At 37.1% G+C, this 14,848-nt stretch overlaps 2 protein-coding genes across 8 annotated transcripts; both read right to left on the bottom strand.

Annotated features, from left to right (window-relative positions):
• Positions 1-7,744: 7,744 nt before the first annotated feature.
• On the bottom strand, positions 7,745-10,874 carry LOC105123012 (uncharacterized). Of its 7 annotated transcripts, none has more exons than XM_011022445.1 (5): positions 10,794-10,874; positions 10,648-10,705; positions 10,477-10,523; positions 8,910-9,002; positions 7,745-8,800 (listed from the first exon to the last, which is right to left on the bottom strand). In XM_011022445.1, exons 2-5 carry the CDS (start codon positions 10,661-10,663, stop codon positions 7,871-7,873), a joined length of 1,086 nt encoding a protein of 361 aa, XP_011020747.1. In that variant the 5' UTR covers positions 10,664-10,705; positions 10,794-10,874; the 3' UTR covers positions 7,745-7,870. The 7 variants fall into 7 exon arrangements, with proteins under 7 accessions (XP_011020747.1, XP_011020744.1, XP_011020743.1 ...); XM_011022442.1 differs by adding an exon at positions 9,118-9,185 and having other exon boundaries at positions 10,648-10,835; XM_011022441.1 differs by adding an exon at positions 9,118-9,185 and having other exon boundaries at positions 10,477-10,517; positions 10,616-10,835.
• Positions 10,875-10,943: 69 nt separating this feature from the next.
• LOC105123013 (uncharacterized) lies at positions 10,944-14,682 on the bottom strand. Its single transcript, XM_011022449.1, has 5 exons — positions 14,332-14,682; positions 13,968-14,071; positions 13,629-13,742; positions 11,482-11,565; positions 10,944-11,283 (listed from the first exon to the last, which is right to left on the bottom strand). The coding sequence occupies exons 1-5, from the start codon at positions 14,603-14,605 to the stop codon at positions 11,227-11,229; spliced, it is 633 nt and encodes a 210-aa protein (XP_011020751.1). The 5' UTR covers positions 14,606-14,682; the 3' UTR covers positions 10,944-11,226.
• Positions 14,683-14,848: the final 166 nt, after the last annotated feature.

Raw genomic sequence — 14,848 nt, forward strand, 5'->3', positions numbered from 1 at the left:
CGAATAAAAAAACAAAAAAAAAGTGTATATTCTAGTAGTTAATGTACCGCACAGGGTGGTAGAGTGGGGCGGGTGGCTGATCCAAACTCCATAGGGACCAGTAATGGGAGATGGAGGGTTTAATTCTGGGATGCTTTTAATACTGTTATCTCAGAAAAATAAATTTCAAGTCACCTTACCTCGTTTGCATTAGGTGAGGCTAACCGGTCAAAACCAAATGCCTCCTCTGTGTGAATTAGCCTTTTTGCAGTTGTGATGCGATGGGATTTTCCCCAGCCGAAGTGCTTTCTTGAATCCTCTGGCATCTCACCATCACAGCTCCCAGGCCCTTTCTTGAATCCTCTGGCATTTCACCATCACAGCTCCCAAGCCCACTTGCAATTACCTTGCGCACCAGTAAATGGATGCCTTTTTCTTTATATATATATATATAGACACTTTGTTTTTCTACTTCTAATTATAGCAGATGGATCGCTTGCATATGCACCACCTAATATCCTTGAGTTTTTGAGTCTTGTCGTTGTGAGATAAGAGTGGGGTATCAGAACCTCTTTCTTTACCTGTATTTGACTAAATTCTTATTATTAGGGGAATTCAATAATGTTTTGACTTTTGAAATTATAGTACATGCTAATATCTTCTCTCTCTCTCTCTCTCTCTCTATTATAAACTTTAATCACGAGTTTCCTTGTCTAAGGATTCGAATTATTAAAGAAAATATGAAGTTCATGTTTGTATCATTCTCAAAAAAAAGAAAAAGTCGTTTTCGTCAGGTCAAGAGGAACATACAAGTTTTTATGTCTTTTTAACATGTCTGCTCATATAAAAGTTTATTGGTTTGATGTATGAAATAAAACGAGCCGTCCCTTTACTACACAGTGAAATTAATTAATTTGTGATGTCCAAATTAAATTTTTAACTCATTTGTTACAACTAAAGGAACTGTCAAAATATATATATTTGAGTTAAATATCAAATTATTCCTAAACTTACTTAATAATAATAATAAAAATTCGTTACAAACGAGTCTAGAATTTCTCGTTGATGGTAATGTTTGGTGTGCAGTTATGGGTACTTTGTAGAACGCGGGAGTGGTACCATAGATGAAAAGGTTGGTCGTCAGTGGTTGTGGTAATTATTATGGCTTTGTGGGCAGAAAACCATTGGTGAACAAGAGCCGGTGGAGAATAATTATTGGCGAGAACTGTGAAGCCTGCCGTTCCACAAAGAAAGTTTTTGTGCATGCCTGGTAGTGCAACAATGACATCATAGGAATAAAAATATACGGAACAGGGTGTCTTAAAGGAGAGACATGAGAGAGAGGAAAAGGAAGAGAGAAAATGAGAGAGGGAGAGGGAGAGAGAAGGTGTGAGAGAGAGGTGTGTGAAACACAAAATGTTTCGGAGGGAGAATATGTTTGGGAGAGAGAAAAAGGTGCAGGGAGAGAAAGAAGGTAGAGATAGAGGCGGAGAAGAAGAAAAAATAAAGGGGAAGGGGGGTGTCGTGGCCATTGCCTGGCCCCAACGATCAGGGTTTTTTTTTACCATTTGTATAAATTTTAGTGTATAAATTTTAGGATTATTAAAAATTAATCAAATTATATACAAACATGTTTAAATACCGATATTAAGTAAAAAAATAAAAATCAAGAAACATTCATCAATCAATGAATGAGATAGATCACTCCCAAATTGATCTTAAAATCAATGGCCCCTGGAAAACTGAGTCTGTCTTGAAAATATCAGTCGAAGTATCCATGAATCTCCCGGGGCACGCGCGCAGTGAAGTAATTAATGACGGAAGCAGCCAGCAAAACCTCCCAAGAAAGATCAACCCATATGTCAATGGCTGACGAAACCCCTCAAATTTGTCATAACCTTCACAATACCGTTGCAGAACTAAATGATTACATTTCTGAAACTGATCAAAATGTTATTGCATCCGCCAAGGTGTTCACGGAAAGAATCGAAGAACTAAAGAAAAAGCGAGAAGAATCCAAAACGCTATTCAACGAGTTAATGATCAATATGAGGGATGTTTGTCAAGAAAGAAACCTTCTTGAAGTCCGCAGAAAGATTGATTGTGTGAATCAATGGCTGAAAGAAAGGACCGTTGTTGTTGATGAAACCATGAAAGAAGAACATAATGCAACTGGATTTGATTAATCTGCTGCTCCTGGAAAGGAGCAAGACCTGCTTGGTTTCTGGAATGGTAGTGAAGAAGACAGGATTCCTTATTATGGAGGCTGATTTGTCTCTGATCTGCATCCAGCTATAGCTTCCATGTATGGTGGGTTACTATCCTGAAGTGCAGTCGCCGTTGGACTCTCTGAAGTAGCCATTGGAGTGTTTTTCCTACAATCTTGGATGTTGATGTGACAGGTGTTGATAGATTGATCAATGTTGCTGACGGGAACGGAGAGGATGTGATGTTGCTGCTGAGGTTATGTTTGGTGCTATGGAGCTGCACGGGGATGAAGAAGATGCGATGTTGCTGCTTTTGCTGCTGCTGTCTCCTGCTGTATAGCTGCCAATAATAACAAGGTACGTCAACCACTGGCAACAAGTTCTCTGTGCTTATTGTGCAACTTGACACTTTTGATCGCACACCCAACAAGATGCTGATAATTTCAAGAGGCCAAAGATGGAAAACAAGCTATTCTTCTTCATAGTCAAGGGGCTTCTTTTGACCTCATTCTTATGGATATGGATACAGGTTATAAATCCTGGAAAAGACCGATTAACCAATTAAAAGGATGTTCGAAAAACTTATAAAACCATCATATGGTGGATGATACAGCTTAAGGCAATCTCTTAAAGAATAAACCACGATAATACGATACAGCTTCTTAAAAGGGCAGCAAATGTGGGTATGTGAGTGTCATTGTGAAAGCTGCAGAAACTTATCTGTATTCACTCAGATTAGAGAGCTTAACGAAGATGCTGTTTCTCATCATGATGGGATTGATTCCCATGATGATCATGCATAAACAAGTAGATACAAGACTTCAATACTATATTTGTAAATAAATGAGGAAGAATCAGTGTGTGAACCTCTGTAAATCCAAGACTAAGTAAAAAAAAATAAAAATCAGGCTTTGAAATCATGCCCTGGAAGCATGCTTCAAGCCATAAATAGAAATTGTCTGTGCTACTTGTCTGCTTTTGTATTTCATGCGTTTTTTTCCTTCTCTCTAGATGTGTGTTGGGATTTTAAAGAGCATATTTCAGATCAAAATTAATTATAGCTATGTTATTTAAAGCAAAAAAAACCTTAAAAAAATAGTTCAAAGTAAAACTAAACCCAAATCAGGCTCCGAGCACACAGCCACAGCAAGTTTTAAAAGCATGACTATCTATACTTTGAATTTTTGGACCTGAAATAGGGAAATTATTCAGTGTTTTTGTTTTCCTGTGACCGCAGCCCACAGCCACGGGCCTGGAAAGAGACTCTTCAGCCAGTACTTCCTCTCTTATACAACAGCAAGTTAGCAAACCAATAATACCCGCATGTGAAAGAACCATTTCTCCTTAACAGAAATAACCGCTCTCCATTCGTCGCTCTCAAAAACAAGAAAATCAAGAAGCATCTAAACATCAATGGATGACATTGATCACACTCTAATTGATCTTGAAATCACTGACCTCCTTGAACAACTGAGTCTTTGTCTTGAAAAGATCGGTCGAAGGATCGATGAATCTCCCGAGGCACGCAGTGAAGTGATCCGGGTAATGAGGGAAGCAGCCAGCATAACCTACCAACAAAGTTCAACCCATATGTCAATGGCCGAGGAAAACGCTCGAGTTTATCATAAGCTTGAGAAGACCGTTGCAGAACTGGATGGTTACATTTCTGAAAATGATCGAAAGATGATTGCATCTGCCAATGTGTTCGTAGAAGGAATCGAAAAACTGAAGAAAAACCGAGAAGCATCCACAATTCTATTCAATGAGTTAATGATTACTATGAGGGACATTGGTCAAGAAAGAAACCTTCTTGAAGCACGCAAAAAGATTGCTGATGTAAATCGATGGCTGAAAGAAAGGGCCGTTGTTATTAATGAAACCGTGAAAGAGGAACATAGTGGAACTGGATTTGATCAATCTGCTGCTCCTGGAAGGGAGCAAGATGTGCTTGGTTTGGGGAATGGTAGTGAAGAAGACACAGAGAGGTAGGTGTTGTACTCTTATCATGCTTTTGCTTAGTTTGGACTGTAGAAGGTAGAACTTGCATCTTATTTGACTCTGTTCTCTTTTGATCCAAGAAACCTGCATTAAATCCCAATATTGCTACTATAGTTTTAGTCTTGGATCATATCGTAGGCTGTCTTCAGATATGGCTTATTTTAAAGTTCCAAGATCGTGTAAAATTAATTCTAAGAATGGATATCCATTTTCATGTTCACAGAAGCCGAAAAGGGAACAAACCGGGGCATGAAGAAGTCAAGAGCAGCCCGCAGGGTTCGAGTTCAACCGCTAGCGACAAGTTCTCTGTGCTTCTTGTGGAATATGACACTTGTGATCGCCTATTCAACAAGACGCAGATAATCGAGTTTGGAAGGGAATATAATATTGGGATGGAAGTTAAAGTGGCCAAAAGTGGAGAAAAATCTATTCATCTTCATAGTCAGGGGGCTTCTTTTGACCTCATTCTCATGGATATGGATATGCCTGCTCGTGTAACGAGTGGATATGAGGTATAGTTTTTTGATCTTCAACTTAAGGGAATATATTTTCGTAGCTTAAGGCAATCTCTTAAAGAACAAACCACAACAATACGATACAGCTTATGAAAAGGGCAGAAACTTATCTGCGTTCATTCAGATTAGAGAGCTTAACGAAGAAGATGCTGTTGCTCTTCATGCTTCTTTAGGTTATATTCAAAGATGTATACATCGACCTGCTTGATAATATTCTAACTCTTTAAGAATTATTTCATGGAAGTTGTCAGTTTTTTCTCATTTCTACGCTATGAACATGCATGTTCGTTTTACTTATTCACATCTACTTCTTCAATCATGGTTTCCTGATAGGCAACAACACAGCTGCGAAGCTTATCTGGCGTGGAGAGTAACATAGTTGGTCTCACCTACACGACAGAGTCTGAGAAAATAAAAGAGTTCATTCGAGCTGGCCACCTAAATGGCTGTATTGGAAAGCCGCTGACTGATGAAAAGATTGACTCTCTCATTCCTATTCCAAAAGGCAGTAACTGACCCACAGCAGGAAGACAAAGGACTGCTCGATCCCTAAGCTTTATGATTTGAGTTTTGGGTGTAAAAGTCCATGCCACTTTCTTTTAGATATAGGAGGATAAATGAATTGTTGAACCAAATAAAACAGTCAGGGGAGAAGAAAGACAATAGTAGCTAGTAGCTACAGATCGGTACGCTTCTACTACAGATTTGGCTAATCAGAAATCTAGCAGAGTTCGGCTACCTGACTCGAATCAATCACACTTGTAGACACTTAAAGACAGTGGAGCGATTAACATGCTAACTCATGCCCACCAGCACATGCCAATTATTTTTTAAAATACTTTTTATTTATTAAAATACTAAAATGACACAAACCTAACTCATTAATTACAAAAGACCAGCTACACAATGACAAAAATACCCTCTGGCAGAAGTGTTAAATTTTTTATCTTCAAGGACAACTCGGTCTTTTTGCCATGCTTTTCAAATTAAAAATACGGAAAGGCCCCCATTGCTAGTAATTTTTTTTTTCCCAAGAGCGAATAAGGTATTTTACTAAGCACCTTTTATATGAAAAATACAAAATCAACCATCAATTGGAGCTTAAAAAATTATTTTCAATGATGTAAATTTATTGTTCCATCTGAACATAAAATATTCATCATGTACCTAATCAATTTTAAAATACCAAAATGGTTTTATTTCAAAAATAATTCTACCCTCAACCATTAATCAATGGCAAGAAGGCCAAATGTTATTTTTGTCTATGGTGTGTTGTGTTTAAATGAACAATATTTTCATCTTTTTTTTCAGTTTTTTTTTAATTGTGGTAAGGAGTTTTTTTCAAGTAACATGGTTTAGCAAAAATATGGTAAATGCAATTTTATTGTTTTTTAATATTTTAAATTTAATAAATAAATAAATAAATATTAATCTTAATATCAAGTTATAATTGACAATATTTATTTAAATTTAAAAGAGATGTTGATGATGGATAGGTGTTGGATGATGAATATTTTCTGTATAATAAAAACCCGATATATATTTTTAAGGATTTATCTTGAATAGAATTAAGAATATGAATTTTATCTTTTAATTGATTTTATTTATTTTAAAACTATGATAAGAAGTTTTTTATTTTTTAAAAAAGTTTAACTAGTCATTGGATCTAGTTACGAAGTCCTTCAACACATTTTTCTTTTTGATTTTTTTTATGTAATAGCCATATTTGTAAATCATTAATTCAATTAAAATATATTTTATTATTATTAAGTTGTTCTTGTTAATTAAGAGGGTGTGGCTTGTAGGAGAAAACTTAAAAACTGAAAACCTTTATCATGAACCATCACCATATTTTTTAAACTCAAATAAATATTATCTTCATTACAATCTGAGATTAAGATTAATATTTATTCATTTTTTAAATTTAAAATTTTAAATAACTTTTTTAAAAAATTGTATATTTTTTAGAGAAGTCATTTGTGACTCGTGAAACTATGCTATTTTCTTAATTAAGCTTTGAACTATGTTATTTCTCTCTCTCTCTCCTTTTGTTTTTAATGTGTTAGCTTTGAATAAAAAAAAAACATTAGTAAAAAGTTTAAGATTCACAGATAAATTTAAGCAGAATAAATTTGGGTTTAACCTATATGCTTGGCTCGAGAATCGATACAAGCATAGGGCCCTGGCTCCAAGTGTCAGGTTTAAGGTATATCGCTTACTTGCATAGTTTTAAAACCCGGCCCGGCCCGGCGGGTTGACCCGGGACCCGGGGCTGGAACCGGGCCGGGTTGATGAAAAAATAAGGTAAGCCATGACCCGGCCGACCCAGCGGGTTGACCCAGAAACCCGGACGACCCGGTCAAAAACCCGGTGGTAACCCGTTGACTTTTATTTATTTTTTATTAAAACGACGTCGTTTTGAATTTTTTAAAAATAAAAATTGACCCGGCCGACCCGTTCGACCCGGTCAAAACCCGGTGACCCGGTCAAAATCCGGAACCCGGGCCTTGTACCGGGTCAGCCACCGGGCCGGGTTTAAAAACTATGCTTACTTGAACATAAGACCTTCATTAACAGAACGATCTACCAAACATTCAAGAAGGCTCCCTTTTAACCTCAAAACAAACTGGCCATAAGATTTAAAATTTGAAAATATATCTCGGAAGGCCCCTCTACGTGAATGATTGCTGGGCCAAAGCGGTCCAGCTAGTACCCGATGCATCAGGTGGCAGTTGCAGTAACTTGCTATGTGATTCACAACAATTTTCCTTGCCTGCATTCATGAATGACGAGCATTCTCTCCTGTCAACTGTCTGACTGCTAGAACTTTGGCATTGTTTTGTTTTGTTCTTTCAGAGAATTTCCCAAGTTCTTAGTCAGAGAGCACAGATTTTAACCCAGCAAGTGGAGAAATCAAAAATTGAGGCTACAGACAAGGGCGTGGAGATACATGGAGAAATATTGTTTTGTCAGCTTCTCTTAGCTTGTTTCTTCCTGCCTTCTTGGACTGGCTACTACTTACTAGAATGAAGATACATGGAGAAATATTGACGAAGCAAATGCATGCTTTAATTTCTTTTGAGAATGAGAAAATACAGGAGTGAGCATCATATACCACAAAAATGCCCCCTTATTTACATCATCATATTAATTGTTGACAACCTGAAGAACCTAGTCCAAGGATGCAGAAGTATCAAATGATAATTTTCTAACCAAGAGGCAGGTGATTTTTGATGGCTGGGCATGTGTATTATCAAGTGTACATAACACGAAGTCGGGCCGGTGGAGTGCAAGGGCCAATCTGTCCTCACCGGAAACCAAGCCCGTGGCATCAAGGAGAACATGCCATGAATTTCTGTGGGCCTCGGATATCCAATGCATAGAATACCTGGTCTCATTGACAATAGCAGGATATGAGAAAAGGCCCTTTGGGATGTGCTTGCATTTCCTCCTAAAGTATTGGCTCAGTTGTGATCCTTTTATCCTTAGGTCCAACCAAGTTTCCGGCATTGGAATGACCTTTGATTCTTTACTAGTAGCAAATTCACGTATCATGTCATTTTCTTCCTCGATTATTGTCATGTAGTAATTACCTCTGAAGAAAGGGTAGCTCTCTCCAATTATCACCATAGCATCCCTATAGTTGGGCATGAAAATTACCAAGTAATCAGCTTCACTGAGGCCACAATGTTTCAGGGCTCTATTTTGCACTTGAATTTCTGGGATTGAGATGAAGTTGCCTTGGAAAGAAGTTTTCTTGTTAAGAATATCTACTAGTCTTGAAGCCTCCAATTGTGTTTTATCAAGATCAGATAGGCTGCGAGCGAATTTAGGAGTGGACTCTCTAGCGCCAAAACTACCGCGCTTGTTGTCTGGTGTGCTTTTAGACGATTCCTCATCGATGCAGAGATTGGTAAGATTAAATGTGCTATCTCCATCTGCCACAATACCATTGCAATATTGAGGATACTTTGCAAGAACATACTGCCTCACATATTGCATTTCACTGTGTGTTATTGGTCCGGACCATCTGAGGTCAAGGCCACGGATCGTTGATATGGCTTCGGCTACCAAATGAGCTGGAATTATGGCGTGTGCCTTCTGTTTATGTTAAAAATTACATCAGGTCATACACATTTAGCTAGAAACTAATATCTATCATGCCATTTATTTAAGAGAAAAATATAAACAAAAGATCCGTAGGACTTGCCTTTACAACCATGCTGGTTGGTCTGCTATTCTGTGTTGGTGAATTGGAAACAGAAGCTGAGGGTGAATCTTCAAGTTTTCTTTCCAGCACATCCTAGACAGTCACAAATAATCAGAAACCTCACAACGGGATTGCAAGCAAACATTTAAATGGGCTGAGAAGGAAAAATAGATCTTGAACATGAACAGGAAAACATAGCAGTCAGTACCTTGGAATCTACATTTAGCACCAGCTGTTCTACATTAGTCAACATGATTCCTGCTGCCTTCCTACAAACTAAGATGGCTGAAGAAAATTAGTGGACTCTAAATTCAGCAAAGAAGAAAGGAGAAAGAACAAAGTCACAATCTAGATGTGAAGACCAGACACTACAATATAAACATATTTTGCAGCAGAAATGGGTCAAATAGGTCGAATAAAGAAATTAGGAAGCATTAGGACAAAGGGAGAAAGGTCCACAAGTTACGACAGCAGTTTCACACAAGATGGAGCTATGAAATAGTGATTCGGTAGTTGCAGTAACGAAGTATCCACCGAATAATTGAGGGGCTGAGGGGCTGAGACTTGTTTAATTTCCCCCACTTTTGCCTATCCTACTAGTGGCCGAAAAAGATGAGGAACAATGTGACACCATCTACGTACATATCATTATCAAATTGCTGATGCTAAATTGCTAATCACCACCATTAATATTAAATTACAAAGGGATGGAGACCCGTTGATCATTTAAAGACGTTAAATATAAATAATCAAGTGTGTTTGTCTTATGGATACGCAATAGAAGTAGAAAAGAGAGGGAATCTCTTTGGAGTGAGAGCGACTGGTCATAGAGTCAATCTAAGACTAATTTGAAAAATGGTATATTGGATGGGAGATGCTTCTTTGATTACATCCTGTAGGTACCACAACGTTGCATCCTTCATTAAAATATTGATTAGTTCAAATGGTACAAAGGGCTAATTGGACTAGGAGATTCTTGTCATAGAACCATTACAATTTTGAAATTGGATTACAGCAGCGCAAGCCCTTAACCGTCTCTTCCCTACTTGCACATGTACGTATGTGCAGATGTAATTGTGTCAATTGCTGCATCTATCATTTTTCAAACTAGTATCTAAATGAGAGTGGTTGGGCTATTCAAAACCAATACACACGATTATGAGTAGATAGATTGCACTTTAATTTTTGAACGGCTTGGGAGAGAATAAATGAAATGAGATGAGATCATATACAAGTCTAGAGGAACTTTATTTAATTAGGTTTAGCCTCTTATCTGAAATGCTAGACTGCCTAAAATTGCAAACAACCAGCCGCATGGCAGCACTTAGGTGACTGTAACTGCTCCGTAAGACCAGTCAATACTAAGTTAATGGAAGCTACAGACAACCAGCAATGCTGGCTCCCCAAGGTTATGTATTTGGAGTTTTATTAAAACAGCATCTCCAGGAGTGTTTTGCAAGGACTCGTTTCTAGTCAACATCAAATTATGAGCCCTTAAATACAAAATCTCATCTCTTACTAGTATATGATAGCAAACTATGATTGAATCTGATGTCATACTGCATACCTTGACTTGACCACTGTAGTGGAAGCAGTCCCATGTAAAGCCTGATAAATGGTAGAAACTGTTGTTAGCTTGACCGTAGGAACACTTCTTACTAACAGAGTTGTTCCACTACCACTGGAGATTAAGAGACCATACAAACCAACAAGGTCTAAACTGTATAAGCATTTGATATCAGACTGGGACCCATCCACGGAAGTTACAAGCAGGTGCAAAATGGAATATGCCAGTCCTACATTTAGAAGTGGGAATGATCAATATTGCTGCTTTGGTAACGGCAGATCTTTTGGAATGTCAGACAAAAGCATAGATAAAATTAACTGGTATTAGGAGGCAGAATTAATATAAGGCCACGTTCTCTAGGCTTCAAAAAACTTAAGAAACATACGACCCCAATTTCAACATACTCAAAACAGTATGTCCTTCCTTTTAAGTAATTTGAAACCACTACAAGTAAATGAAGAAAGAAATTCATATCATGCTCAATTAATTATTATCCGTAGCCAATCTATCTATCGTAGATCAAGCATGAAATTACAAAAGGTGTTCGCTACCTATTTTATGACTATCAAATCATTATAATGTACATCTCAGAGAAATAATGAGCAGATCATATTGAATCATGATTTCTTAACTAATAACAGCTGCACTTTCGAAAGAACATAACTGGGAGATGAAGAGTGGAAATCTAAAGAGAGTCAAACGTTCAGCCTCACATATCAGCATTCTACAAAAAATAAAAGGAGTTTCATACTACAAAAAGTACTTCATGCGATCATCTCTTCTCATGGCGTTGTATACAGCTTGAACCTGGCAGAAAAGAAGTTTCAGGTCAACAAATAATTACCAGGTGTTATCGACATCGTGTGCAAAATAATCAACATATCATTTAATAAGTGTAAATAAATTTAGATTTATCAGCCTTTTTTCCCTTTCCTTTTGCTTTCCAGTAAAAGCAACAGATGATATTTCTTCAATATCTTTTATGTTCTTGAGAGAAAGAAAGACCTGCTCGCTAGATACAACTTGAACAGGACCAATGTTGACTGACACATATTTGCCCCTCGAAGATAATTTCTGCCTCACTTGACCCTGGGAAAATAAGTAGGTTAATGCAATTAGATACTTGTTCATAGTACAAGCCCTAGCTGGATGATTTCAATTTGTCATGCAGATTCAGCAGCAAAGAAAAGATTGCCCAAAAATATTCATCATAACCGCAGTTATATTTATTTCTAAAAGACAACAAGTCTTTCAAGAACAGGAAAGCATTTTGAAACAATCAGCATCAGTTTGATAGGTCAAGTCTCTTAATTTCTTCACACCGCAATCAGTGAGAGTAAGACACCATTTCGGAGTGCAGTTGGACTGCACTTTTCTAAATTTTTAATTTTTTTTTTTGAAAAAGCCTCAAATTAATATTTTTTAGGTTTTTTTTTATAATGTTGATGTGCTGATGTCAAAAATGATAGAAACAATTATGAAAAAAATATTATTTTGATGTATTTTTCAAGTGAAAAGTACTTTGAAAAACAACCTTAACTACACTTTCAAATAGGCTCTAAAATAATTTCACCATGTAACAATAAATTTACAGCAATTTTATTCTTTTTTGCTGGACAAAACCGGTTAGACAAATGTGACCTTGAATATAAAATCTTGCCATGGAAGAGACCAAGAACAAAAGCATGACAAAAAGATTGACAGATCCATAATAGTAATCTTATTGAGAGATTAAGCTCTTTCCAACCAAGGTTCCTAGTGTTCTCTAAAAGTTTAAAGGTGAAGTCAACCATCAGGGTTGCAAGATCGAAGAAGACAAAAATTGTTTTATAGCCATGTTTCAAGGCATAATAATGATGACAGATAAAACATGTGGCATCTATTTCACATAGCAATGTCAGTAAAAGTTACAAACTCTTATATTTGCCAGAAGCTTCCAACACCAGCCCTTACAAAATCGTAGACCACTATTCTCTAGCCCCAAATGTTCACAACAACCAGCGCCAATTTGTGTCCAATGGACTGTTTCTCAATCAGGCCTTCCTCATTACCACTTGTTACAATTAACCAACATGTTAATATGGTCTCCATATTCTAGTCCCCATCATCCTAGGCTTTTATCAATGAGCTTCAAATCCTAGACCCACTCATGCTATTTGACGAGAAATGGCCTGATAATGCACCGCCCGTGGAAAAACACAGCTGATGCCAAAACTCTCTTCCATAATCTCAAACTATTTGATGGGCCAATTCACTACTCACATGCTATCATGAAGGTTGCCATTACAGCAGGATTAGCAGTCATTCCCTCAAAACTGGACTTGGAAAAATAAAGGCAATGACATCATTTATTTACCCATTCTGAAACCTAAAACCATGTTTTCCCTAATCTATTATATCAATTATTGAAAAACTAAACAAGATAACTTAAGTTGGTATAGATCAAGCAGTTTCAGCTTTCAGGTTTCTGCAGAAATTTCCTGTAGAAAACCACAATTAAGTTAACCAATCACTTTCTTTGAATACCTTGCCCTTCTGCCGTACATCAACAAACATTATAAATTAGCAATGCAGTCTACAAAAATTTATACTATCTCTAATTTCTGGACAAAGATGTCATGGCCAGAGATTCTCCACCTAAAATTTTCTTCATCAATCACTAGACCTTGAACTAATTATGCTAGTTGCAGAAGTCAACCATTAATTTCAATCACACAGGAGAAGTTCACAAAATGCAGAATGCTGGACCATCAACTCTGGCATGCACAAGATGCAGCTCAAAAAAGTTCTACTCATTATTAGCAGATAATAAGCACCTCTGTTCAGTAGCTGCTTTCTATGAGCATCCATTACATTTCAAATGTTTACAAAATTCTGATGCAGATTACATATTGGATGAGATCATTCAAAATATCTTATGGAAGAAAACTTATTCTGAGGAAGGCTAAATGAAGAGCCTGGAAAACCTTAAACAGTAACACTTCAAAAAAGGTTGCAGTAAAAACCCTGTGGGTGATTCTAAAAACAAAGGCATTCAACATCAACATGAAAGGAATAACACGTCTCCTCACAGTTGAATTCTTTTAATGCACCACTATCTTAAACATCTTTTCTATTACTGAATTGCAGCAGCGCTAAGAAAGGACATATACCTCAGGGATTGATTGTTGAATTACAGATTCAACAGCAATAACCATAGCTTGCACAAAATCATCACCTCCTGTACCAATTGTAGTAAATCCTCTAACTGTTGGATACGAATTTACCTGACAGGTAAGTGATATTACTTCTTAGATGCAAGATTTATAAGGGTTTGTTGAACACATAACGATAGTGATTGCAAGATTACAACTTCATAGCTTATGCGTAAAATAATAATCCGCATTTAGAATATGAAGACAATAAGGAATCTATTGCGTCACTAAAAAAAATCAATAAGCTAAATAATAATGAAAGGGGAGTAGAAATGGAGAGAGGCAAAGTAATTGTACCTTCTTATCCAAAGCAAGCCATTCATCAGTTGAATCATCTACTACCGTACCACCATTAAAAACATTTGTGGTTTGTCCGACCCTTGCCTGTATCTTTGACACCCCTGCATTCAACATCATCGGCTAAAGCATCTATCATCAATGTATGACGACTGACTACGCTTCTAACAAATCATAACAAAGGAACAAATGGAAGATACAGAGATACAACAAGAACCAACCCACGATAAACTTCAATTCAAAAACATAACCAACTCAATTAGATTCGAACTCATTAATTAATTGTCAAACTAATTCCAATTACCACTTGAATTGGTTAACTGAATTAAACTAAGCAAATGGTAAAGAAAAAGTTAGCACAAACCAGAAATAGCTTTAAGCACAGCTTCTTGAGGGGGTTCTTGATCCTGGTCACCTTCATTGTTATAAGAGCAGAAACAATTAACGAGAGCTGGTTTTGTTCTTCCAAAGCGATGAGATTCTGAAGCCCTAATGCTTGTTGTTTTACTGCTTGAAAATCCAACGGTTCTTGCTGGTGAGAAAGAATAGATGATGGCTCGGGTTGGATGGAGAGGTGATATCATCATCAGCCATGCTTCTGTTGTCAGAGCGGAACGCAGCACAATCCTGCACGCCATTTTTTTCCCTTCTTTTATTAAGATTACGGAGAACTATTTTGTGATAGGGAGTATTTATATACCTGTGTTGGGTTGGGTTGGGTTGGGTTTTAAGGCTTTTTAACTGTCCATTCAATGAATCAGTTTTCGCTTTCTCTCCACGTGGCTGCTCTGGATGGAGCAAGGGCTGCCCGCGTTTCTACCTTAAACCAGAGGTCAAAGTTAATATTTTGTAACCATGTTCTAAACAGTGTATTATTAAAA

Source organism: Populus euphratica, unplaced genomic scaffold (genome assembly GCF_000495115.2).
Source record: "Populus euphratica unplaced genomic scaffold, PopEup_1.0 scaffold8.1, whole genome shotgun sequence".
In the NCBI taxonomy this organism is placed as follows: domain Eukaryota; kingdom Viridiplantae; phylum Streptophyta; class Magnoliopsida; order Malpighiales; family Salicaceae; genus Populus; species Populus euphratica.

Coding starts and splice junctions, on each gene's coding strand:
- LOC105123012 (XM_011022441.1), bottom strand. CDS start 10,641: ATGCTTATACAGTTTAGACCTTGTTG. Junction 9,186..10,476: donor ACTACAGTGGTCAAGTCAAG/GTATGCAGTATG, acceptor CAGCCATCTTAG/TTTGTAGGAAGGCAGCAGGA. Junction 9,003..9,117: donor TGCTAAATGTAGATTCCAAG/GTACTGACTGCT, acceptor GTGACTGTCTAG/GATGTGCTGGAAAGAAAACT.
- LOC105123013 (XM_011022449.1), bottom strand. CDS start 14,605: ATGGCGTGCAGGATTGTGCTGCGTTCCGCTCTGACAACAGAAGCATGG. Junction 14,072..14,331: donor TGTGCTTAAAGCTATTTCTG/GTTTGTGCTAAC, acceptor TGTTGAATGCAG/GGGTGTCAAAGATACAGGCA. Junction 13,743..13,967: donor GGCTTGCTTTGGATAAGAAG/GTACAATTACTT, acceptor CTTACCTGTCAG/GTAAATTCGTATCCAACAGT.